Source organism: Mytilus galloprovincialis, chromosome 10, assembly GCF_965363235.1.
Source record: "Mytilus galloprovincialis chromosome 10, xbMytGall1.hap1.1, whole genome shotgun sequence".
Lineage (NCBI taxonomy): Eukaryota > Metazoa > Mollusca > Bivalvia > Mytilida > Mytilidae > Mytilus > Mytilus galloprovincialis.
Window position 1 is genome coordinate 3,451,940 of NC_134847.1, and position 25,198 is coordinate 3,477,137.

At 32.4% G+C, this 25,198-nt stretch overlaps 1 protein-coding gene across 2 annotated transcripts; it reads left to right on the forward strand.

Moving 5' to 3' along the window:
- The first annotated feature begins 28 nt into the window (after positions 1 to 28).
- LOC143049662 (protein FAM76A-like) lies at positions 29 to 24,978 on the forward strand. Of its 2 annotated transcripts, XM_076223301.1 has the most exons (10): positions 29 to 189; positions 2,200 to 2,264; positions 3,645 to 3,705; positions 6,284 to 6,436; positions 8,484 to 8,845; positions 11,028 to 11,135; positions 15,019 to 15,069; positions 19,231 to 19,408; positions 20,710 to 20,811; positions 23,538 to 24,978. In XM_076223301.1, exons 1-10 carry the CDS (start codon positions 109 to 111, stop codon positions 23,637 to 23,639), a joined length of 1,263 nt encoding a protein of 420 aa, XP_076079416.1. In that variant the 5' UTR covers positions 29 to 108; the 3' UTR covers positions 23,640 to 24,978. The 2 variants fall into 2 exon arrangements, with proteins under 2 accessions (XP_076079416.1, XP_076079417.1); XM_076223302.1 differs by lacking the exon at positions 15,019 to 15,069 and having other exon boundaries at positions 31 to 189; positions 23,538 to 24,970.
- The last annotated feature ends 220 nt before the right edge of the window (positions 24,979 to 25,198 follow it).

Here is a 25,198-nt window from a genome sequence, read left to right on the forward strand (position 1 = left end):
AATAAAAATAAAACTGCGATCCTACTATTTCTGTATTTATTTGCACTTCCGCCAACTTGAAGGAGCACTGATGACTAAATTTTACCCTTAAATTGATATATATTTGAAATGGCTGCATTATTTGCTTGTACAAAGTGTCATAGGAGACACCCTTTTGATGAATTATCTTCAGCTGAACAATTGTGCAAAGTATGAAACCCAGCGAGTCACGATCTTACTAACCCATCACGGCATCAGTAAATTATTTGCCTGTCAGATAATTTACAGTCTGATCAAGATGTTTCTCTTATAACTTTCTACTTCTATTTTTAATGCAATTAGTAACTTAAATTGTTTTCAACTGCTAAAAGATCATTTTGATAAAATATTGCTGTTATGGGTAAACACCTTATCGCTATTCTCCGCTTGACACGATAATCTGTACCGCTTGAATTATTGGCATCATAGAGAACAATAAGGAAGTAGATTTCTGCGGTAATGCTGGAAAATAAAAAAGTGTGATCAGAAAAAGTTAACAATTTTGAGTTCATTAGTAGAATAATTTTTTCGCAGGATTTTTTTTTTTTTCTTCCGTAATAGGGAACTTCGTCCCCTTATAAACATGATAAATAAATGATATACATATATAATATGAGGCAGGCATTACCTGTAAATGGGGACAAAGTCTGTATGAATTATTTTTTTGTAACTTAAATATTTGTTAAAAAAAAGAAACGGAAATACCGTAACCAGGTAACGTTTCCAATTTTGGTTCTGTTGTTAGGGATTTTAGTTGTGACGTTATTTAAGTTATGACGTCATATGCAATGTAAACAAAGAAACGCTATCATCAGGTAACGTTTTTTCATATCAAATGAAATTGGTATTGTGTTCCTTCCTATTTTATACTAGACTGACTCAAAGTTTCATACAAACGAGATCGGAAAAAGGAAGTACATTGTAGATTTCTGCGCAGATGCGGGAATTCAAAACATGACATCCAAAAAATTGAACAATTTTGAGTTCATTAGTACAATGAAAATTTCGGGAAAATTTTCCTGATTTCTTTTTTTTTATTGAAATTTCTACTCTTATTGGGGACTTTGTCCCCATATAAATTATTCTAGAAATGTATAAATTATCTTTCTTTTTTTGATAATTTTAAAATATTTTGGGATCAGATTTTTATCATTCATTATATCATGTATATCTTTACTAATCATCAAGCAGTTAGAGTACATGTACATAGTTTAATTGTTTGAAGTTTTCTAAACATTCTGTGATGAATGTTTGAATAAGTTTTTTTTTCAATCAATCATTAACTTGTATCAATTGAACAATTAACTATGATTTTTGTTTTATTACAGTTATTCACTTTTTTCCCTTCTGAAACTTAAATAAAAAACTATTAAACAATACTCAAAGCTGTTGTATTATCATGAGAAAATTTGAAGCAATAAAAAGAGAAAACTATCACCATGATCACTATTGCGAAAAGTTAAAACAGCATTAAACCAACAAGCTTGTAAAATGCTCAACTGGTGATAATTAAAACATGTAAAACATGCATAACAAATATTTAATACCTCGAATAAACATTATTAAGTTGAACAAGAAAAAAATCATACAGAAACCCCTAAAAAATGATGCTGGACAACCCCTTCATTTAAATATTGTAATCTTCCAAGTTTTTTTCTAAATTACTTGAAAAAAGACATTTATATTTAACATGGATGCTGAATTGACTACATCAGGTGCTGAATTTCCAATTTGATTTGGTGCCGATTTAACATCTTGGTGCAAATTTGACCAGATTTGGATTTAACCAGGTGCCGATTTGAGTAGATTTCTTTTAGCACCCTACAGGCCTTGGTCTGTTCACATCGTTTTTAAATTCAGATTCAATGATAAGAACATTATATGTTTTCAATATAAAAAAAGATGTGGTATGATTGCAAATGAGACAATTGCAACTCTCCACAAGAGACCAAATGACACAGAAATTAACAACTTAATATTATCATTTCAGTCAATAGAAAAATGAAATTACCCAAAGACAATAGGAATCAGAACCAACAAATCTTTATTTTTTAATCCTTTATAGCATGTATGAGTATATTGTACATGTTTAAATAAAAAGTTTTGATTAATACAACTCTTTGATTGTACCATGTGTATTATCTATATCATTAAAAGTGATATTGGCTATTTATTTTTCAGGAATGCAGAAATTACTACCCCATAGTAAAATGTACTTATTGTAGAATTGAATTCCAACAGGAAGAGTAAGTTTGTATATGTAATTTTAGTCTCTAAACATAATCTCTAAACATAACCTAAACATAACCTCTAAACTTAACCTCTAAACATAATCTCTAAACATAATCTCTAAACATAGTCTCTAAACATAACCTCTAAACATAACACATCATCCCTAAACTAACCTCTAAACATAATCATGATAATCTCTAAACATAATATTTAAACATAACATCTAAACATAATCTCTAAACATGACATAAAAGCACAAGTTATCTTATCGGAAAATGGCTTAAAATAAAAATTGAATAGATTGGTTTCTCTAATTCTTCATCAATTTATCCCTTTCTGCACCCATTGTATAAAAAAATTTAATCAATTGTGGTTTGTTTGATCTCAGTTCTTCTTCGGTTAAAATCTGATTATAACGTCCAATATTCTTGTTTTCTTCTGAATTTCCTATTATGACGGCATGAAAAAAGGGACCATGTCTGATGACGTCACATAATTAGAACACATCTTTTTGCAGATCAGTTGCAAAGAAGCAATAAGTTTGCCTGCGTATTGTTTGAAAATCATTAGAGAAACCGATTCCACCACCAAATCTCATGTAATCCGATATTTATCAACTCTTGACAGTTAAATTTTAAATATTTAAAACGCTCGTTGAGCCTCGCGTTTTAAAGTTGAAAATTTAACTGTCTCAAGTGGATAAATATCGTATCACACTCGATGCAGTGGTATAATCTATATATAATCACTATTGAAACAGTCACCAAAGGATTCACACCAACCAAACATTTAAAATGTTATCGTGTTAATTGTGTTAATCATGTTAATAAAAAATCATGTCGCGTTTGATACTATTACAACTGATTTTCAGTTTTAAATTATAGAGTTATGTACATGTATAAACTGAATATTAAATCAGAAATTTCAAACAGTTATATGCAAATAACAAAGTTGAAACAGCTCAATTGTTAATAAGAAACAGATATTTTGACTTTTTTTTGTGCTCAAGTCTTTAAAGGAGACACATCTTTTAGCTCTAATATTGAATGTTAAATCCAAGTTTGAAAGATTTTACAGTACTTTTTCTTTGTAAATTCTGAGAGTTACTAATACATGTACATAAAGATTCTTTGTTGACATTCTGTATGTAAATGAGATTTTTAGTGGTGGGACTGGTAGCAAGAATATATTTTGGCTAATATTCAAAATGGTTTAAACATACATACTAGATAAACTTCAACTAAACCAAAAGTATATATATTGATCCTGAATGGGTCTTGAAAACAGAAAGTAAAACAGAGCGTGGACTTATAATATGGAATCTAATAAGATTTTAACAATGAATAATCATATATAAATGATATATCAAATTCTTCCTTCTTTTTTTTTTACAGCAAAACCAGTACAAATTCTATCTGCAAGAAGTGTGCTCAGAATGTCAAACTGTATGGAAAGGTAGGGAAACATGTCAATGTGACAGCAACCAAACAACACCAAAAATAAAAAGACATCTTAAGGTGGTACCTAACACTACAGGGAGATAACTCTGTAAAATCAGCAGCACGTTTTAATGACGATGTGTTCATGAGGGAATATTAAGCTTCTCAATGATCAAAATAAGTGTTTGTCAAACTGCTATGTAACCAGTGTAATTTTTCTGATTAAACGGTTGGATCAAATTGTTTGAAATTTTTATATTTGTGTCAAAGGGTCAAAGTAAATACTTTGTCAAAATTTTAAGGAAATTAAACGAGCCAAATTAATTTTAGTTAAAGTGTTAGGTACCACCTTAATGATCTATTGATCAAAATATAGTCTTCAGGTGTCAAACTGTCAATCCAATATGTCAAGCTCTAAAAAGTCTGAAAGCCTTTTGTAAAAAAAAAGTGCATTTAATTGAACATTTTATCAAATTTATCAAAGAAATAGATCTCAGACAATCAACTTACGAAATGATGGTGTATACATGTGTATACTATAACAATTCATTTCAAGATAAATTACATGAAGTGTGCAGGTATCTGTTCTAAAAAAACATGAAGTCAATATTGAATTGATATTTAAAATTTAAATTATCTTCTTTGGTCCATAATTGAAGTTGATGCAACAACAACAACATACTTATGCAAGGTTTGATTTTTAGCTCACCTGGCCCGAAGGCCCAAGTGAGCTTATGGACGCACTTGTCGTCTGTCGTCGTAAACTATTTCAAGAATCTTCTCCTCTGAAACTACTAGGCCAAATACTTCCAAACTTTAACTGAATGTTCCTTAGGGTATCTAGTTTATAAATTGTATCCGAAGTTTTGATCTTTCAACAAACATGGTCGCCATTGCTAAAAATAGAACATAGGGGTCAAATGCAGTTTTTGGCTTATATCTCAAAAACGAAAGCATTTAGAGCAAATCTGACGGGAGTAAAAATGTTCATTAGGTCAAGATCTATCAGCCCTGAAATTTTCAGATGAATCAAACAACCCATTGTTGGGTTGCTGCCACTTAATTGGTAATTTTAAGGAAATTTTGCAGTTTTTTAGTCATTATCTTGATTATTATTATAGATAAAGATATACTGTAAACAGCAAAAATGATCAGCAAAGTAAGATCTACAAATAAGTTAATATGACCAAAATTGTCAATTGACCCCTTAAGGGGTTATTGTCCTTTTAACCCTTTCGCTGATGAGTCCCGGTTTACCGGGATTCACGCTTCAGACAGCTGACGATGAGTCCCGTTTTACCGGGATCGGAATACCTCTTTTATGTTTCCCGCTTAAAACAGTGCAAACATGAGTTATCTTTCTTTGATGGATACCCGGATGAAAGTGTAAACATTGCGCTTCCGTTTGTTGAAAACCGTGTCAAAATCAGAGGAAATTTACGGAATTTACGAGAATTTGAAATGAGGGAACATTTTTTTTGAAAGAATATGGAAGAATTGAAGCCAAACTAGTACACTTTTTTGACATAAAATGTGGTTTTAAGTACAAAACACTTGGAATGGACATCGTTCAGTGTGAGGAATTTGTACAGCCTCATAAAAATTTTCAAAATTTTGCCGTATTGGGTTAAAAAATTACGATTTGGGGTCAAAGAGCAGAATTTTGAGAATTTCACCTAGAAAATGCTGAAAATTTGAATATTTTAAGAAGAAAAAATTATTAAAACATGAATAAAACTGTGAACATGGTGTTAGTGAATGAAATAAATACACAAATAACTACAAACAAGTTTTTATTGACATTTATTATGAAGATCTCCCACTTGAGTAATAGTAGCCAGGGAAGCCATCGTCTCAGAGTAGCTTCTGTCTGGGCAGCAATCGGTGAAAGGGTTAATGACATTTTTCACAATTTGTTCATCATATTTGCTAACTTTAAAAAATCTTCTCCTCTAAAACTACTCAACCAAATTCAACCAAACTTCAACTGAATGATCAGTAGGGTGTATAAAATAAAGTTTGTGTTTTATTTTCTATTTCGTCAAAAAACATGGGTGTCATGGCTAAAAATAGAACATGCAGTTTTTCAAGAATCTTCTCCTCTGAAACTACTAGGCCAAATACTTCCAAACTTTAACTGAATGTTCCTTAGGGTATCTAGTTTATAAATTGTATCGGAAGTTTTGATCTATCAACAAACATGGTCGCCATTGCTAATTTATATAGATTTAGTTATTTTTTTGGTTTCTACACACTGACTTAAAATATGCAAAGAGAGATAGCTCTAGTTATTAATTTTAAATGTTCTTTCATTTCCTTTTACTTCAAGAAAAATAGCCAATGTTGCTAGGGGTAGAATGCATTATTTTTGCCTGTGAAGAAAATATGACAGACACAAAGAATGTTTGAATGGCACATTTTAGCACACACTGAAAAGCAAAAATAATCATTGATGAATGATTTAAACAAAAAAATTGAAGGTGAGCGATTCAGGCTCTTGAGAGCCTCTTGTTTTAGTTCCCACTGTTAAATGAATGTTCTCTTACCCATCAGTACTAGCAAGTACTTTGATTTTGAATAAATTTTTCTTTCAGCCATCAGCCTGTGAATATTGCAATATCCTTGCTGCATTTATTGGGAACAAATGTCAGAGATGTACTAACTCGGAGAGGAAATGGGGTGCTCCAAAAACTTGTGAACAATGTAAACAGAAATGTGCATTTGAAAGAACAGACAACTCAACTAAAGTAAGTTTTACTTTATGTAGGTTAATGAGGTGCTCCTAATATTTGTGAACGTGTGAGGGTTAATGGGGTGCTCCAAAAATATTAGAACAAGGTTAAACAGAAATGTATTTGTTTGAGGGTCTATGAGGTGTTTCTTAAACTTGTAAACATGGAAACAAAATTCTGCATTTGAAACAACAGATAACACAATCAATGTGTGTATTTACTCTATAATTTGAGAATGGGATGCTTCTGAAATGTGCAAGATTATAAATGATTTTTGAAAAACAAAAAAAATACAAACATTTGAAAAACAGATATCTTATCAATTGATGATGTAACTTTGAATGAGATAGGGTGCTTTTGAAATATAAAAAGAAACCAAAATACACTTGATACATTATTGCGGTAAGTGAACTTGACAAAGTGATAATGGAAAAGAAAAAGAAAGGATATATGCCTTGATTATAAATATCCCCACACACATTTGTTATAACAAAAAGCTAAGGTGCAGTTTTTATTTGCTACTCCTCTTCCTAAATGGACAATGTACTTACTTTTACAGTAAGTGAGATGATATTGAAACATTTGAAAGAACAGATGGATAAAAATGGAAATGATTGCCAATTCACTAACATTTCATTTGGTATTTACAATGTGTTCAATTTTTTAGTTCTCTAATTATAGTGTGTGATAACATTGTGTGAGGGAATTCGACGTTTGATGTACCACTGTTCACTCCAGTGCAATTTATGACAATACCACTGTATTAATCAGAGTGATTTTTTTGCAGTGTTTTAAGAAATGATTTTGCTTTGTTGTCGCGTATTATTTGTGAAACATTCAATGTTTTAAAAAGGCGAATTTTCTGTATAAAGTCAATGATTATGTTGACTTTTGAAGGCTAAACTTTCTACAGCCTTAAATACGCTAATGAAAGATCCAAAAACTATACCAATACATAACGACATGTTTATGAAATTATAACAAATCTATTGGTTAACAAATTTTTACTCGTTATTGCAAAATAATGAACTTGATATATCTGACATTTTCTCCCTACCCAGTTTACCCCTATACATTTTTATGATGTGGACTGGTCATTGTTATTGAATCGTAGGCAATTTGATTGGATTAAGTTGTTATTAGTTTACCTTCAAACTTGTTTATGCTTTTCATACATGACTATTGATTAATTAGAACGTGCATGAATGTGTACAGTAACTAAAATGACCTTCAAACTGGACACTGGACGAGTCAATATTATGTTTTATCAATGAAAGTTAAGGTATGAAAGGTAAGAATTGCCACTTATTCGATTTTCACAAAATTTTCGGAATATACAGTTGAAAGGTTATTTTTTAAAAGCCTATTGTGAAGAGTAAAGAGAAAGTTTACAAATAATACGTTTTGTTCCATTAAACAAGTCATTTTCGTAAGAGAAATACCGAAATATATTTTACGCACGACTACGGCAGGTAAAATTATTATTTATCATAATAAAAAAAAACATTTTTCAGTCTCATTGGAATATGTTGATTACAATTAATCCCAAACTTAAGAAGTAAGTAACTAAAGTCAAAATATGTCCGATCTGCCTATTTCTGCACATCAAAAGTCAATACGATCGTTTTAAAGTCAATTTTGTCTACCTCACAAAATCTTGTTAGGCACTATAGACAAAATTTGCTCATATGAGATCCAATTGAATTAGTATTTTTCATGATTTTGAAATTTAAATGTTATTTAAATAACTTTATTTTGAAAATTCACATGAAATTCATGTGCAAGGAATTTCCCTGTGAACTAATGACTTTGAGGAAAAAGGGGATAAAAAAGAAGATGTCTGAATTTCATGACTTGAAATTTCAAATATGGATATTTAATTCTTTAATTTTAGAAGTAGATTTCCTGATGTGATCATAGAACTGGCTTAAGTTTTTCATATATGGAACCAGGTCACAGGACCAACTGGTAAACAATAAATTTGCTAAAATAATTTTCTTTTTACTTAATTGCAATACTTCTGGAGAAAGATAGTAACATTTTCTCATGTTTATTTTCTCAGGTTGATGGAAAGTTAATGTGCTGGTTGTGTACAGTAGCTTATAAAAGAGTGCTGGCTAAAGCTAAGATACGACAAGAAGTATCAAGAAAGAACTTTGGGTCTCAAAAAAAGTCATCAGAAAAATCTGAAAAATCAGAAAAATCAGAACAAATTGACAAATTTGATAGTATAATGAACAAAACTACAGATGAAAACAAGCCAGGGCCTAAAACTGAAAATACAAGTAGTGCTGTACCTGAGAGTCAAGAGAGTACTGGTAGTCAGGATGAAAAATCTAGTGAAAGGAAGCCTCATAAACATCATAAACACAAACATCATCACCATCACCACCATCACAAACATAAACATCACCACAGTCAAAAGTAAGTATTGGTGAGGAACACATCATCAGTCAAAGGTTAGTGTTGGTGAGGAACATATCATCAGTCAAAGGTAAGTGTTGAGGAGGAACACATCACAACAGTCAAAAGTAAGTATTGGTGAGGAACATATCATCAGTCAAAGGTAAGTGTTGGTGAGGAACACATCATCAGTCAAAAGTAAGTATTGGTGAGAAACATATCACCAGTCAAAAGTAAGTATGATGAGAAGCATATCATCACAGTCAAAAGTAAGTTTGGTGAGGAACCACATCACCACAGTCAAAAGTATGTTTGGTGAGGAACACATCACAACAGTCAAAAGTAAGTATTGGTGAGGAACATATCATCAGTCAAAGGTAAGTGTTGGTGAGGAACACATCACAACAGTCAAAAGTAAGTATTGGTGAGGAACATATCATCAGTCAAAGGTAAGTGTTGGTGAGGAACACATCACCAGTCAAAAGTAAGTATTGGTGAGGAACACATCACAAGTCAAAGATAAGTGTTGGCGAGGAACACATCACAAGTCAAAGGTAAGTGTTGGTGAGGAACACATCACCACAGTCAAAAGTAAGTATTGGTGAGGAACATATCATCATTCAAAGGTATGTGTTGGTGAGGAACACATCACCAGTCAAAGATAAGTGTTGGTGAGGAACACATCACAAGTCAAAGGTAAATATTGGTGAGGAACATATCATCAGTCAAAGGTAAGTGTTGGTGAGGAACACATCACCAGTCAAAAGTAAGATTTGGTGAGGAACATATCATCAGTCAAAGGTAAGTGTTGGTGAGGAACACATGTTACACATCACCAGTCAAAAGTAAGTATTGGTGAGGAACACATCACCAGTCAAAAGTAAGTATTGGTGAGGAACACATTATCAGTCAAAAGATAGTTTTGGTGATGAACACATTACCACAGTCAAAAGTAAGTATTAGTGACGAACACATCATAAGTCAAAAGTAAGTTTTGGTGATGAACACATCCCAGTCAAAAGAAAGTTGGACAAGGAACACATCACCACAGTCAAAAGTAAGTTTGGTGAGGAACATATCACCACAGTCGAAAGTAAGTTTGGCGAGGAACCACATCACTACAGTCGAAAGTAAGTTTGGTGAGGAACATATCACCACAGTCAAAAATAAGTTTGGTGAGGAACATATCATCACAGTCAAAAGTAAGTTTGGTGAGGAAGACATCACACCAGTCAACAGTAAGTTTGGTGAGGAACACATCACCGCAGTCAAAAGGAGGTATTGGTGAGGAACATATCACCAGTCAAAAATAAGTTTGGTGAGGAACATATCACCACAGTCAAAAGTAAGTTTGGTGAAGAACATATCATCACAGTCAAAAGTAAGTTTGATGAGGAACACATCACTGCAGTCAAAAGTAAGTATTGGTGAGGAACATATCACACCAATCAAAAATAAGTTTGGTGAGGAAATATATCACCACAGTCAAAAGTAAGTTTGGTGAGGAACATATCACCACAGTCAAACGTAAGTTTGGTGAGGAACACATCACCAGTCAAAAGTAAGTTTGGTGAGGAACATATCACCACAGTTAAAAGTAAATGTTGGTGAGAAACACATTGATCACTAAAAAAAGTAAAAAGTACTTTAAGGTTACATCAACTTGAAATGTAGTACAGACATTTGTTATGAAGTGAACTGTTTAATATATAAGTGGAATACGGGTTTTGACCAATATATTATGCTTCACTGAACATAGAACTGTTAAAATGAGAGCTGTGGTGTTGCGTCTTATGGACACAAATTATTGTTAATCATAATTTATAATGATAATCCATAAATACATTCATGAAAGATAAAAACGTGAAAGGTCAAGTTCATGTAAGAATCCATATCAACTATATACAAGTACAGTTTAAAAATATGAAATTAAACACATACAGTAATACTAACATACACTCTGAAGTTGATATCCTAACAAGGATATCCCATGAAAGCGTTTCTGCTTATTTCTAATATGGTCCTTTAAGTGTATATACATGTAGCTTAGAAATATTGGAATTTAGTCACAAATAAAGATACATGTATTATATTTAGTGCCTGTGTTTTAGTGACAAGTAAAGGTACATGTATTATATTTAGTGCCTGTGTTTTAGTGACAAGTAAAGATACATGTATTATATTTAGTGCCTGTGTTTTATAGATCAAGTGAACCAAATACTCCAACAGCAGCAGCAGCACAAACTCCACCTTCTAAGAAACCTCGGTTAGAGACAAACTCATCAACTAATGGTGTTACACCAACAAAAAGGTAAACTAGGGAGGTTTTATTAAGCAAATATTGGTATACACACACACATATATCTACTGTAAATTTAGAAATTATTGCGTGTATTTATTATTGCAATTTTATCATTTTATGTGATTTTATCATTTTAGACTAAAATGCGATTTTAATGTTTGCGTTATTGAGAAATATCCTGTTTAATTCATACAAAATTTTCCAAATGCGTGTTTTAATCATTGCGATTATGACCCTGTCAAATTTTCACAATAATAAAAACATTGCAATAATTTCTAAATTTACAGTAGTTGATTAGTTTGAGTATAAATTATAAATACTACCTCCATTAATCTATAAAGTATCATTAGTCTTTATCTGTAGTTGAGTTTAGAGTATTTTCTGCATGTTTTTCATTTAAAAGTTTATAACTGTTAAGTTAGTTCTTATTTCAACACCAGTTTTTAGTGGTCTGAAATCGGAACCTAGATTTAAGCAAAATGTTTAAAAGTTATTTTAAATCTATGATTTCACGATTTTTTAAAATGCTTATCTAAGATTATGGTTCTATATAAGATAAGCCCAGAATTCATTGAAATAACATTTTTACTCACTGTTTTCTATCCAGTTATCACCAATTTATTATAAAAAGTAAAGACAATTACAGCTTTTACATTAATGCTAGCAAGACAAATCTTTGATTGGCTTGCTTGCTTTGTTTGTATCAATGTTTGCTCAAGCATGGCAATTAAGATAGGCGGGGCTCCAGCTTGTATACATCATACTAAGATTTTATTGGACGTTATGTCTGAGGTTAAGGACACTTAATTTTAAAACATCACATGACAAATATTCTCACATGTTTTCTCACCTGTAAAAATACAATAATTTGTCAATGAAAGAAAAATATAAACTTTTTTCTTGTATGAGGCTGAGAAACTGACCTTCAACATTAATTGACCTAATATTGTTTTTATAACATATCAATCTATTAGTTCAGTCAGTTATTTCCATGTCTGCCCTTCGATTATGTAACTCAAGAAAATATTAAAAAAAAATGGGAAACAATTGTATCGGAAAGAGAAAATCGAGTGCACCTTTTTTGTCGAGCCTGCAACTTTTGTTGCAGAAAGCTCGACATAGGGATAGTGATCCGGCGGCGGCGGTGTTAGCTCACTTCTTAAAAGCTTTATATTTCAGAAGGTGGAAGACCTGGATGCTTCATACTTTGTATATAGATGCTTCATGTTACGAAGTTTCCGTCAGTCACATGTCCAATGTCCTTGACCTCATTTTCATGGTTCAGTGACCACTTGAAAAAAAAGTTCAAATTTTTTGTAATGTTGAATTCTCTCTTATTATAAGTAATAGGATAACTATATTTGGTATGTGCATACCTTGCAAGGTCCTCATGTCTGTCAGACAGTTTTCACTTGACCTCGACCTCATTTCATGGATCAGTGATCAAGGTTAAGTTTTGGTGGTCAAGTCCATATCTCAGATACTATAAGCAATAGGGCTAGTATATTTGGTGTATGGAAGGACTGTAAGGTGTACATGTCCAACTGGCAGGTGTCATCTGACCTTGACCTCATTTTCATGGTTCAGTGGTTATAGTTAAATTTTTGTGTTTTGTTCTATTTTTCTCATACTATATGCAATAGGTCTACTATATTTGTTGTATGGAATGATGGTAAGGTGTACATGTCTAGGGGGCAGATGTCATGTGACCTTGACCTCATTTTCATGGTTCAGTGGTCAAAGTTAAGTTTTTGAGTTTTGGTCTTTTTATCTAATACTGTATGCCATAGGTCAACTATATTTGGTGTATGGAAATATTTTATGATCTTTATGTCAGTCGAGCAGGTTTTATTTGACGGTGACCTCATTTTCACGGTTCATTGCACAGTGTTAAGTTTTTGTGTTTTGGTCTATTTTTCTTAAACTATAAGTACATGTAATGGGTCAACTATATATGTTGTATAGAAGCATTGTTGGCTGTACATGTCTGCCTGGCATTGTTCATCTGACCTTGACCTCATTTTCAAGGTTCATTGGTCTTTGTTTAGTTATCTTGGTTAATGTTAAGTTTATGAGACAGTTGTAATAAAACTAAGCTTTATACTTAGGACTATCAACATAATATCAATGATTAGTATAGAAGGCGAGACATTTCAGCGTGTGCACTCTTGTTATGTTAGGGTGTGTTCGAGATGAATATTTTGTCTTGAAAATGTACAAAACAAGAGTATTTGATACATCATCTCGCTTCAGACTCTATCATTTTATAAAGCAAAGCAAAAAACAGGTTGACTTTATAACATAAAAAAATCACAGTACTAAAAGATGAAATATAGGGGTCAAGTGAAATACCTATCCAATTGATCACAAAATCAGAGTAGGTGTGTTGGAATAGCTATTTTACTAAAAGTGCTTGACGACAGTCTTTAAGTTAGATCTTTGACAAAAAAATTGTCTTCCGTTTTTACGATTGTGAAAATGAACTGGCGTAATAGGAAGATAATTTCGACGAAGTAGTGTATATTTACAGGTAAGGAAACATGTGAGAATATGTGTCATGTGATGTTTTGAAATCTAGTGTCCTTAACCTCCAACATAACGTCCAATAAAATTTAAGTATGATGTATACAAGCTGAAGCCCCGCCTATCTTAATTACCATGCTTGAGCAAACACTGATACAAATAAAGCAAGCAAGCCACACAAAGATTTGTCTTGCTAGCATTAATGTAAAAGCTGTAAAAATTGAGTTTTATTTTCATCTTCTCATTACTTGATTCAAAATATAGAAACTGTGATAATGACCATGAATTTTTGAACGCATACTTTTATTCATAAGATCTTATTGTGAATAAAATCCCTTTTGTTTCTCTCTACAATATGGGATCATCATCCCTATAAATGAAAAGCCTCTGGACTTTTCTGAGAAAATCTTCTTCGCATAAATAAAATAAATGAAATAATTTCTCACTTTATAGCATCAAGAATACTTCTGTCAGCTACTAGAATTTAAGAAAGATTTAAAGTCATAATAAACGAGTGACCGGTGAAAAATAATATTATTCCAATTCTTGAACCAAAGCAAACAAACATCATAAACTTAGTCTTCTGTGCATGATTTTTTTCATTTTTACGCATAAATTTCGTATAATCGTCAATTTTTTTTTCAATTGGTCAGTGTTGTTGTGAAAATATGGTAGGTGTTTTGAAGCCGAAGTTTAACAATTGTCACCTGTTTGTCAACAATCAACAAAAAAGCATGGATATTGAGCACGTGTTTAACATGTAAATTAGATAATAGTTTATTTGAAGGACATCCATGCGTATTGTGATCACCGGATTTTTACGAGATGGGTCACACGGATGTCACTCTACATACGGAAAATATGTCTGGGAATTGCTTCCTGGAAGGAAGCAATTAAAATAAAGTAAACTTTTTCTTAATATGAACAAATTAAAGAATTTTCTTCAGAAAAAAGTATATGTACATAAGTTTTATAACGAAAACTATTCATTGAGTTATAAAAACATTTTTTTAATTTGAGCTTTCTTATGACTTTAACAAAAAAAATTGACTCAAGTTTTATACTTTGGATTCGTAATAATAATATTTATGGCTTTCATGGATATTAGGGAACCTCTTATTTCTGTGTTCAACAAAATACCTATCCTTCAGATTTGTATGCAGAATTTGTAAAAACCACCAAATTAAGTGTTAAAAAATTTACAATTTTATTCAATCCCAATTGGTACCCATTACCAGTAAATCAAACAAATCCACAGTAGATTTGGTTGTCTTTGGAAATTTTGACAGTTGTTTTGTGATGGGTTGTACTCATACTACCACACAAACACTTTTTTAATATTAATGGACGCAGACATTTTTTCTTCCAGACCAGATATTCAGTCTAATGCAGATCAAAGCAGATTCTCTTTCTTAAAAAAGTAAGCTTCATCGCCCCTGAGCTTAATTCATGTCAATGTATTCATCTGCTTTTGATGGAGGAAATCATATCATCTTAAGGGGAAGATTTGAACGATGGTAGTCGGGTAGAATTAAAGCAACAAAAAAAATGATTTAGGACTTCATTGCTTTATTTGGTGAACTGGAATATTCATTATGCAAGCATTCATGTACATATAGATATTGTTATTATATTTCTTCAACTTAAATGTGACTTTACCTTGCTTGGCTGAAATGGCCATGTAACCATGGTAACAGATGAACCTATTGTTAAGTGGTCTAATTTCAAAGTGTTTAGATTTTACGATTTTTATTTCCAAACAGTACATGATGTTTTATTTTCATTCTTTTGTTCTCTCTCTCTTGTTGGTCTTCATTAAAATTCATTCTGATTAAAATATAGATCCTGTATCCAAACTGCCATTACAAGGTTCTGACAACACTCCGTTCTGATCTTGTAATTATTACATCAGCCAATGAAATTTCTGGCTTCAAAATTTTGAGATGTGACCCATAATGACAAAACCAAAGGATTCCAAATGGTTCATTGGTTTTTAAAACAGAAAGTTGAATGGAGCATTTTCAAACCCTCGTGAGAGTAGTGTGGATAATTTCAGGATAGTCTTCTAAATATTTTATAACCCATTTGTACTTAACCTAGGCTATACTCATCTAATACTCAGACTTCTCTTGAACTGAATTTTAATGTGCGTATTGTTATGCATTTACTTTTCTACATTGGCTAGAGGTATAGGGGGAGGGTTGAGATCTCACAAACATGTTTAACCCCGCCGCATTTTTGCGCCTGTCCCAAGTCAGGAGCCTCTGGCCTTTGTTAGTCTTGTATTATTTTAATTTTAGTTTCTTGTGTACAATTTGGAAATTAGTATGGCATCCATTATCACTGAATTAGTATATATTTGTTTAGGGGCCAGTTGAAGGACGCCTCCGGGTGCGGAAATTTCTTGCTACATTGAAGACCTGTTGGTGACCTTCTGCTGTTGTTTTTTTCTATGGTCAGGTTGTTGTCTCTTTGGCACATTCCCTATTTCCATTCTCAATTTTATGCATTTAGAAAATTTGTCATCAACCCATATTTTCCTCAATGTTTTGCTTTAGTTACATCTCAAATATACTGATGATAAAATATTTATCTTTTGTTATTGATATTATTATTTTCCAATTGCTTGTACAATATTTAATTTTCCTTAACTTTTTTTAGGTATATAATACATGTACATAGTCTAATAAGACAAATGTAAAATGAATAAAAAATTGCCTACTTATCCCTTAAAACTTTTAAAGAAACTTTCTGTTATAATAATGCTATGAATTCTTTATACAAGACATAGATAACCTTAGCTGTATTTCGTTATACCTTTCAGAATTTATTTTGTAGACGAAATGTGTGCCTGGCATTCAAAAAATGAATCCTGGTACATATATGTGATGCTTTTAAAAATGAAAATCAATGTAGTGGCCATGGTAAAATCTGGGTTTAACTCTTAATGTGTACATGCTTAAGTTGTTTCTTCCTTCATATCCTTGTATCTTTTTGAAGGTGAATTCACAGGCAGCAGTCCTTTTGCACCAATTACTGTTTTTCGGGGTATCATTTGCGCCAAATTTTGTTTTCCAAATGTATCAATTGCGCCAATATTTGGAACTCATTTGCGCCAATTTACCTGTACACTATCTATTTTGAATATTAATGATTAATATTTATTCTTATTTTTGTCTTAAAAAATATCATATTTTCGGAGATATTTCACCATGAAGATGAGCATCTGGACAGAAATGACTTGACATGCATTAGACAGTCTATATACAGAGAGAGAAGAACACTTGTGGCTTTGCTGAATATTTAATACAAGATACTGTGGATTCATTTATTTTCATGGGTACCAATTTTCGTGAATTGCCCAAAACCTGCCTTTTTCGTGGATATGTAATTTCGTGGTTTTGCAAAAGTCTAAATACAACCTGATAGAAATTTGTAATTCATTGAACATTTAAATTCGTGGTTCACCTGTACCCACGAAAACCACTACAATTGGTATCCAACAAATAATAATGAATCCACAGTATGCCAAAAGAGAAGAAAATAGAAGCTTATGGTGATTATGTTTTAGCCAGATATGTTGATGACACAGTGCTTTTTTCCCACCATCCATGCATGATGAAACCATATCTACCGCAAGATGTACCACAGTAATGGAGCAGAAGCATTCCACAGGAATTATTATGAACTCTTTTATGCATTTCATCCTTGAATGTTTGTGTTTTTGGACAATAAAGTTACAAGCTACTATACATATATTAAATTGGGAAGAACCTATGCATCAGTAGTAAGAAGAAAGATTAAGTATGTTTCAGAAAAGGAAACATTTGCCGTGTAAACTGTCAGTTCAAAGTTGAATAAAGGAGTAGGGATGTCATTTTGCCTCTAATTGGCGCAATCATATGTTTTATTTTTGGCGCAAATGATACTATGTAATTTAAAACAGGTGGCGCAAACGTAGCATTGGAGAAAAAATGTTGTGGCGCAAAAGGACGCATTTTTGGCGCAAACGGATCTCTTTCAATTCACACTGATCATGTTTATGGCTGTTCTGAATACATTATTGATGAATCTTGAATTAACTCGTCAGTGAATACAAAATACTAATTGGAAGTAACTCTTTACAAATTAACAGAAGGATTTTAAAATGAATGTGAAATAAAACACATTAATTACAAAGCTTAAAATTTTATCAGGAAGACACCATCTTCTGTTTGAACTATTGATGTGTTTTTTAGAATTAAGTTGCTTAATTTTATAGGTCTTTTGTGGATAGTTGTCTCATTGGCAATCATACCACATCTTCTTTTTTATATTTTCTGCAGGGTTTGTTACTCGTGCTGTGTGGATTCAGTAGAATGTGTTTCTGTGCCTGTAGTGTATGCCCTTATATTTTTATACCACTGTCCCAGGTTAGGGGTAGGTTTGGGATCCCACTAACATGTTTAACCCCGCCACATTATTTATGTATGTGCCTGTCCCAAGTCAGGAGCCTGTAAATCAGTGGTTGTCGTTTGTTTATGTGTAAAATATTTGTTTTTCGTTCATTTTTTTTTTTACATAAATAAGGCCATTAGTTTTCTTGTTTGAATTGTTTTACATTGTCTTATCGGGGCCTTTTATAGCTGACTATGCGGTATGGGCTTTGCTCATTGTTGAAGGCCGTACGGTGACCTACAGCTGTTAATGTCTGTGTCATTTTGGTCTTTTGTGGATAGTTGTCTCATTGGCAATCAATCACACCACATCTTCTTTTTTATATAGTCAGAAAATAAGTTATATTATCATAGGTTTGTAAACAAGTTTTGAATTCTATTATGACACTGTTCTTATTTCTATCTCTCAGTACAAGCTATTTACAAATGTAATGCCTTAGGCCATAGTTATTATATTTTTAGTTTTACGAAATTTTTTGACAAAACCAATGGGTAGGAGGACGAAAAAAAAAAAAAAAAAAACTGCTGCTGCTGATTTTTTTTTTTAATACCAACTGTCAATATCAAAATTTTTTTTTTTTATTTCACCAGGAGATTTTCTACTAGTGTAACAACTATTTTTTTTTTCTTGACAAGGTTTGAATTGAAAATCAATGTGCAACAACTTACTAAATCACCAAGAGCATAAATTTAGATTCTTTCATGCAGTTATGAACTAAAAATTATTTTTTTTTGCATGAAAAACACTGGGTCGGAGGAGAAAAAAAAAATAAAAATCAACATTTTTGATTTTATTTTTTTTCCTATTTGGCAAAAATTAGGGTAGGAGGGTTCGTAAAACTAAAAATAAAAAAACTACGGCCTTACCATGTGAAAATGAGCAGAAAACATGACATTAATGTATTATTTCTTAATATAAATAGGACATGATATTATATCATTTAATCAAACTTTAGGAAACATCTTAGCATCTCTTCAACCAAGGATAAAATATAGTTGATGATATTATTTTCTTGCATCTTGAAGGTCAAGGGTTAAAAAAATACACCTGGACATGAATGAACAAAGGGAGCTAAATCAAAAGATTTGTATAGAATTTTATTTCATAGCAAAGTTCCATTATTTTTGTTTTTTTATAATTTTAGTGGAAGTAGTTTGTCCTCAATAACAGGGTTAAATATGAGTAGTCTGACAGACAGACCCACTGAGGACCCCCACAGCTCAGAACATCTGATAGCTTTACAGCTTCTACAAGAACAGATGGAAGGACTGAAGAAAACACTTCAACAAAAAGAACAACAGCTATTGGAAAAAGAAAAAAAGGTAGGATTCTGCAAATTTGTTCTTCTTCAGAAAAAAACGATTTATAGAGGCTGTTAGCTGAGGTAAATGATGGAAGAATGAAGAAATAAAAAGGAGCTACTTGAAATAGAAAATTATTTTGCAATTCTGGATGTGAGCTAGGATTTTGAGGGCGTCACCTTAGAGTGATACAACAAATGTATTTATATCATTGACAGTATAGAACAGAGGCAGTTTATGAATGTGAACATTAATTTGATTTGATTTTTGGTCTTTTAACACCACTTTTAAGCACAGCTTTTGGGCTATTTCGTGGCAGTCGGTTTTTATTGGTGGAGGAAGCTGGAGTGCCGGTAGAAAACCACGGACCTTCAATAGGAAAACTGACAATCCTAGTCAATTAAGATTGGAGTCAAGTGCACCTGCATGACCAGGGTTAGAACTCACAACCTAAGGATTGACTGGCTAGTAATTACAGTAGAAACTACTAAGGCCACCCAGGCCCCTAAACATTGAAATCATTTTTCAAAAATATAACAACACCTACCACAAAATTGCCATTTTGATGTCATTTTATCCAAATTCGAATCGTAGAGGTAACATTAAAACCTACAGTTTGTAAGTTTTCATTTATATGACATCTCGTTTAGCTATGACGTCTTTGCACCAAAATCATTTGTAAAGATTCACATTTTATTTTATTTCAAATTTATACATTTTTTCAAGCTTTCTCTTTGTAATACATTAGAATCAAAATAACAGTACTGTAGTTGTCAGCGTCAATTTTGATCTCAAGGTCACAAATTTCTGTTTTACTGTCTCAGCTACTTCGGTAGCAACTCTTCAACTACAGTGCTGTTATTCCTTAAATATGATATTGAGGCTAACTTAAGTTGTACAAATGTGCCCCCTGACCTCCTTACTCAATCCCCATGCACACACTCTCACACACGTTTATTTATTTTCATTTCTTCTGGAACATCCTCAATGTTCAATGTCAAGATTACCTCTAAGAAAAAAGGGTTTTAAAAAAATAATAAGATACCTTTGGTAAAGAGTAAATTGTTGTTATGTTTTATTGAAAAGTTGTATAAAATGTAAAATAACAAAACAATACTGAACTCTGAGGAAAATTCTAAACGGAAAGTCCTTAAGCAAATGGCAAAATCAAAAGCTTAAACAGCTTTAGACGAATGGACAATAACTGTCATATTCCTGACTTGGTACAGGCATTTTCTTATGTAGAAAATTGCAAATTAAACCTAGATAAAGTTCTTTATATTCATCTATCAATCTTTGAATTTGTTGTGATTTTTTTGTAGCTAACAGAACTGAAGGCTCAGAATTATGAATCCGAGAAAGAATGGAGAATTAAATTTACAAATGTACAGAAAAAACTTACTGAGACAAATGAGAACAATCAGGTAGTTTATTTATGTTTCAGCAGCTAAAATGTCATCAAAGGTCCCTGCAGGGCTTTCACTTTGGTCAGGCCGTAATTCCTGGAGTCATCAAAATTTGTCTTGTTCTCTTTATTTTAAAAACTGGTAAATCCCAAGATGCTTCAGGATTGTAAAATGTTGTATCCAATGTGAAGATATCATATCTTTACAGCCAACTTTATAGATAATCTAAATTTAATGGCATTGGTTAATTTTGTATGGAGACTGAAATAATGAATTTTTATGCCCCACCTACGATAGTAGAAGGGCATTATGTTTTCTGGTCTGTGCCTCCGTTCGTCCGTCCGTCTGTTCGTCCGTCCGTCTGTGCGTCCGTTCGCTTCAGGTTAAAGTTTTTGGTCAAGGTAGTTTTTGAAGAAGTTGAAGTCCAATCAACTTGAAACTTAGTACACATGTTCCCCATGATATGATCTTTCTAATTTTAATGCCAAATTATAGTTTTGACCCCAACTTCATGGTCCACTAAACATAGAAAATGATAGTGCGAAGTTCAGGTTAAAGTTTTTGATCAAGGTAGTTTTTGATGAAGTTAAAGTTACATCAACTTGAAACTTAGTACACATGTTCCCTATGATATGATATTTCTAATTATAATTCCAAATTATAATTTTGACCCCAATTTCACGGTCCACTGAACATAGAAAATGGTAGTGCGAGTGGGGCATCCGTGTACTATGGACACATTCTTGTTATCTTCTCTGTTGAATTCACTATGACCAAAAATGGCAAGTCCCTGGACAGGCCTTCAAAATATCATTAGTGAGAACCCATGGCCATACTTTTGAGATCAGTTGTAGCTGGGAAACTTCCTCAAGGTAAAAATTATCTCACAAACAGATTGAGTAAAATTTAAGAAATTGAAGATCAGATCATGCAAAAGAAAAGTAAACAACTGATTTACTGAGCGGAAACCACAGGCACTAGGGGAATTCATTCTGATTTACTGAGCGGGAAACCACAGGCACTAGCGGAAACCACAGGCACTAGGGGAATTCATTTTGATTTTATAACTAAACTACTTTTCTGTGAAGAATTCGAGTAATTTGTTTATGCTATATTATTACCATCTCCTCTTGTCATCATATGTTTGGGGGAGTAAAGTGATTTAGAATGGGGACTAGACTATGTTTGGGCGAGAACACTGACTATAAAAGAGGGGTGAAAGATACCAGAGGGACAGTCAAACTCATAAAGTAAAAATTAACTGACAACCCCATGGCTAAAAATGAAAAAGACAAAGACAAACAATAGTTCACATGACATAGATCCAAATAACAATTTTAAAAAAGTAAACCATTATAGGTCAATGTACGGCCTTCAACACGGAGTCTTTGCTCACACGGAACAACAAGCTATAAAGGGCCCCAAAATTACTAGTGTAAAACCATTCAAATGGGAAAACCAACGGTCTAATCTATATAGAATAAAAAAAGTAGAAACACGTATAAATTACATAAACAAACAACAACTACTGTACATCAGATTCCTGACTTAGGACAGGTGCAAACATTTGCAGCGGGATTAAATGTTTTAATGGATCCAAACCTTCTCCCTTTTTCTGAAACAATAGCATAACATCACAACATAGAAAAACACACGATAAAATATCAATTGGCAGGCTTAACTCAATCAAAAAACGTACATTAATACACTATGAACGAATAAATTTGATCTGCGATATCTGAATGCAAATGCTCAGTTAATAAAATATTAGGGACAAACATTCAAGGCCAAAAAGCAAACAAACAAGTCCAAACAAAGCTATGTCAAGACACCACTGCGAAATATTTAACCCTTACATAGAAAACTAAAGAATAAGCAACATGAACCCCACCAAAAACTGGAGGTGATTTCAGGTACTCCGAAAAGGGTAAGCAGATCCTGCTCCACAGTTGGCACCCTTTGTGTCGCTCATGTTATAACAAATGTAATGTAGGACCAGAATATGTTTGGGTGAAAATCAGCATATTTCTACTTGTGTGTTTATAACATTTTTTAACACCTGGGGCTACTTCAATTCGTCAAACTCGGATTAGTAGAGTCTGTCAGGTTTACTTGACTGACAACCAAACCCCCCAAGTTTGACCTTTTGAACCTACCCGAGTTAACTGGACATCAATCCTGGGTCTGGGCAGGTTTAATTGAGTTTCAAGATAGCGTCAAGTAGTTGATTCAAATAAAAGTGATACAAATAAACTGGTATTTGACAAAATACAGACAAAGAAAAAGGCTGACGAGGGAAATTAATTTTTTGCCTGTATTTTGGTAGGTTTATAAATAAAACAGAAATTAATTATTTTTTTCTGAACAACCTTTTTTTTCTCAACCCTTTTTAGCTGACGTAACAAACTATTTTTCAAAAGCAAACAGGATCAGGACTTTTCTTACGGAAACATAACATATTTTTATTTTTTTAATGCTCAGTAAAAAAATCACTTCCCTTATGATAGTTCGATTGAAGAGTTTTGACTTGGATTCGAAAAGGTTGCGCACATGTGCATTAGTACTGATATTTTACCTCAAGTCAACCCAAGTTGGACGAATCGAAGTAGGCCCTGATGGTTAATGAAGAAAAACTAGATATGACCCATTTTTCCCATTTTAGACTTTAAAAATGAATATGTTAGGTTTTGCAAATTTTTAATTCCAACTTCCACAATACTAATGCTTTATTGTTTTCTTTTCAGATCAAAGTACGAGAGTTAATGAAACAGATATCAACATTATCTAAAGGGGGAAAGAAGCTAAAAGGATATGACAGTCCTGTCCCTAGTCCTTTAGCATTATAGAACTGTTAAAAGACGGTCCGTTAGAATCATAGGACTGGTAAAAGACAGTCCGTTTAGAACTATAGGACTGATAAAATACAGTCTCTTAGAATTATAGGACTGATATAAGACAGTCCTTTAGGTTATTAGAACTTCCCAGCAATCTCAACAAAGGCTTATGTCTTTGTAACATCAGAAATGATTTATGTGTTAACTAATTTGCTTTCAAGGGATCAATTCTATTTTGTTACTGTGGGTTCATCATTATATCTGTTGACTAAATTATGTCTATGGGCTCATAACAAAATAACGTCAGCCAATCAGAAGACGTGTTACATCCAAAATTAAATTATTGTGGGTTCATCATTATATCTGTTGTACTTTGTTTCCTGGATCTTGTGAGCAATCATGAACCACCAATTCAAATAAACAAAAGTGAACCATTTTTCTACAGGATTGAATGTAGAATTTCTAAAAATCATGAAATTAAATATTCATTAGAATACAATATTTCCTGATTCAACAATGATTTGTACCCTGCACACTAAATGAAGCCACAGTATTTTATCAAAAGCTATTAAAAAAAAAAGATTTAAGTATCAAAGTAGAAATTATTCACGCAGAACTCTTGTAATTCCAGTTTAAGTTACTTGAGTCTAGCTCATTCAATTAGGCAGTACTATTTTTTCAACACTTTCCAATGGTTTGAAAATCTATCTCATTCAATTAGGCAGTACTATTTTTTCAACACTTTCCAATGGTTTGAAAATCTATCTCATTCAATTAGGCAGTACTATTTTTTCAACACTTTCCAATGGTTTGAAAATCTATCTCATTCAATTAGGCAGTACTATTTTTTCAACACTTTCCAATGGTTTGAAAATCTATCTCATTCAATTAGGCAGTACTATTTTTTCAACACTTTCCAATGGTTTGAAAATCTATCTCATTCAATTAGGCAGTACTATTTTTTCAACACTTTCCAATGGTTAGAAAATCTATCTCATTCAATTAGGCAGTACTATTTTTTCAACACTTTCCAATGGTTTGAAAATCTATCTCATTCAATTAGGCAGTACTATTTTTTCAACACTTTCCAATGGTTTGAAAATCTATCTCATTCAATTAGGCAGTACTATTTTTTCAACACTTTCCAATGGTTTGAAAATCTATCTCATTCAATTAGGCAGTACTATTTTTTCAACACTTTCCAATGGTTTGAAAATCTATCTCATTCAATTAGGCAGTACTATTTTTTCAACACTTTCCAATGGTTTGAAAATCTATCTCATTCAATTAGGCAGAACTATTTTTTCAACACTTTCCAATGGTTTGAAAATCTATCTCATTCAATTAGGCAGTACTATTTTTTCAACACTTTCCAATGGTTTGAAAATGTATCTCATTAAATTAGGCAGTACTATTTTTTCAACACTTTCCAATGGTTTGAAAATCTATCTCATTCAATTAGGCAGTACTATTTTTTCAACAATGGTTTGAAAATCTATCTCATTCAATTAGGCAGTACTATTTTTTCAACACTTTCCAATGGTTTGAAAATCTATCTCATTCAATTAGGC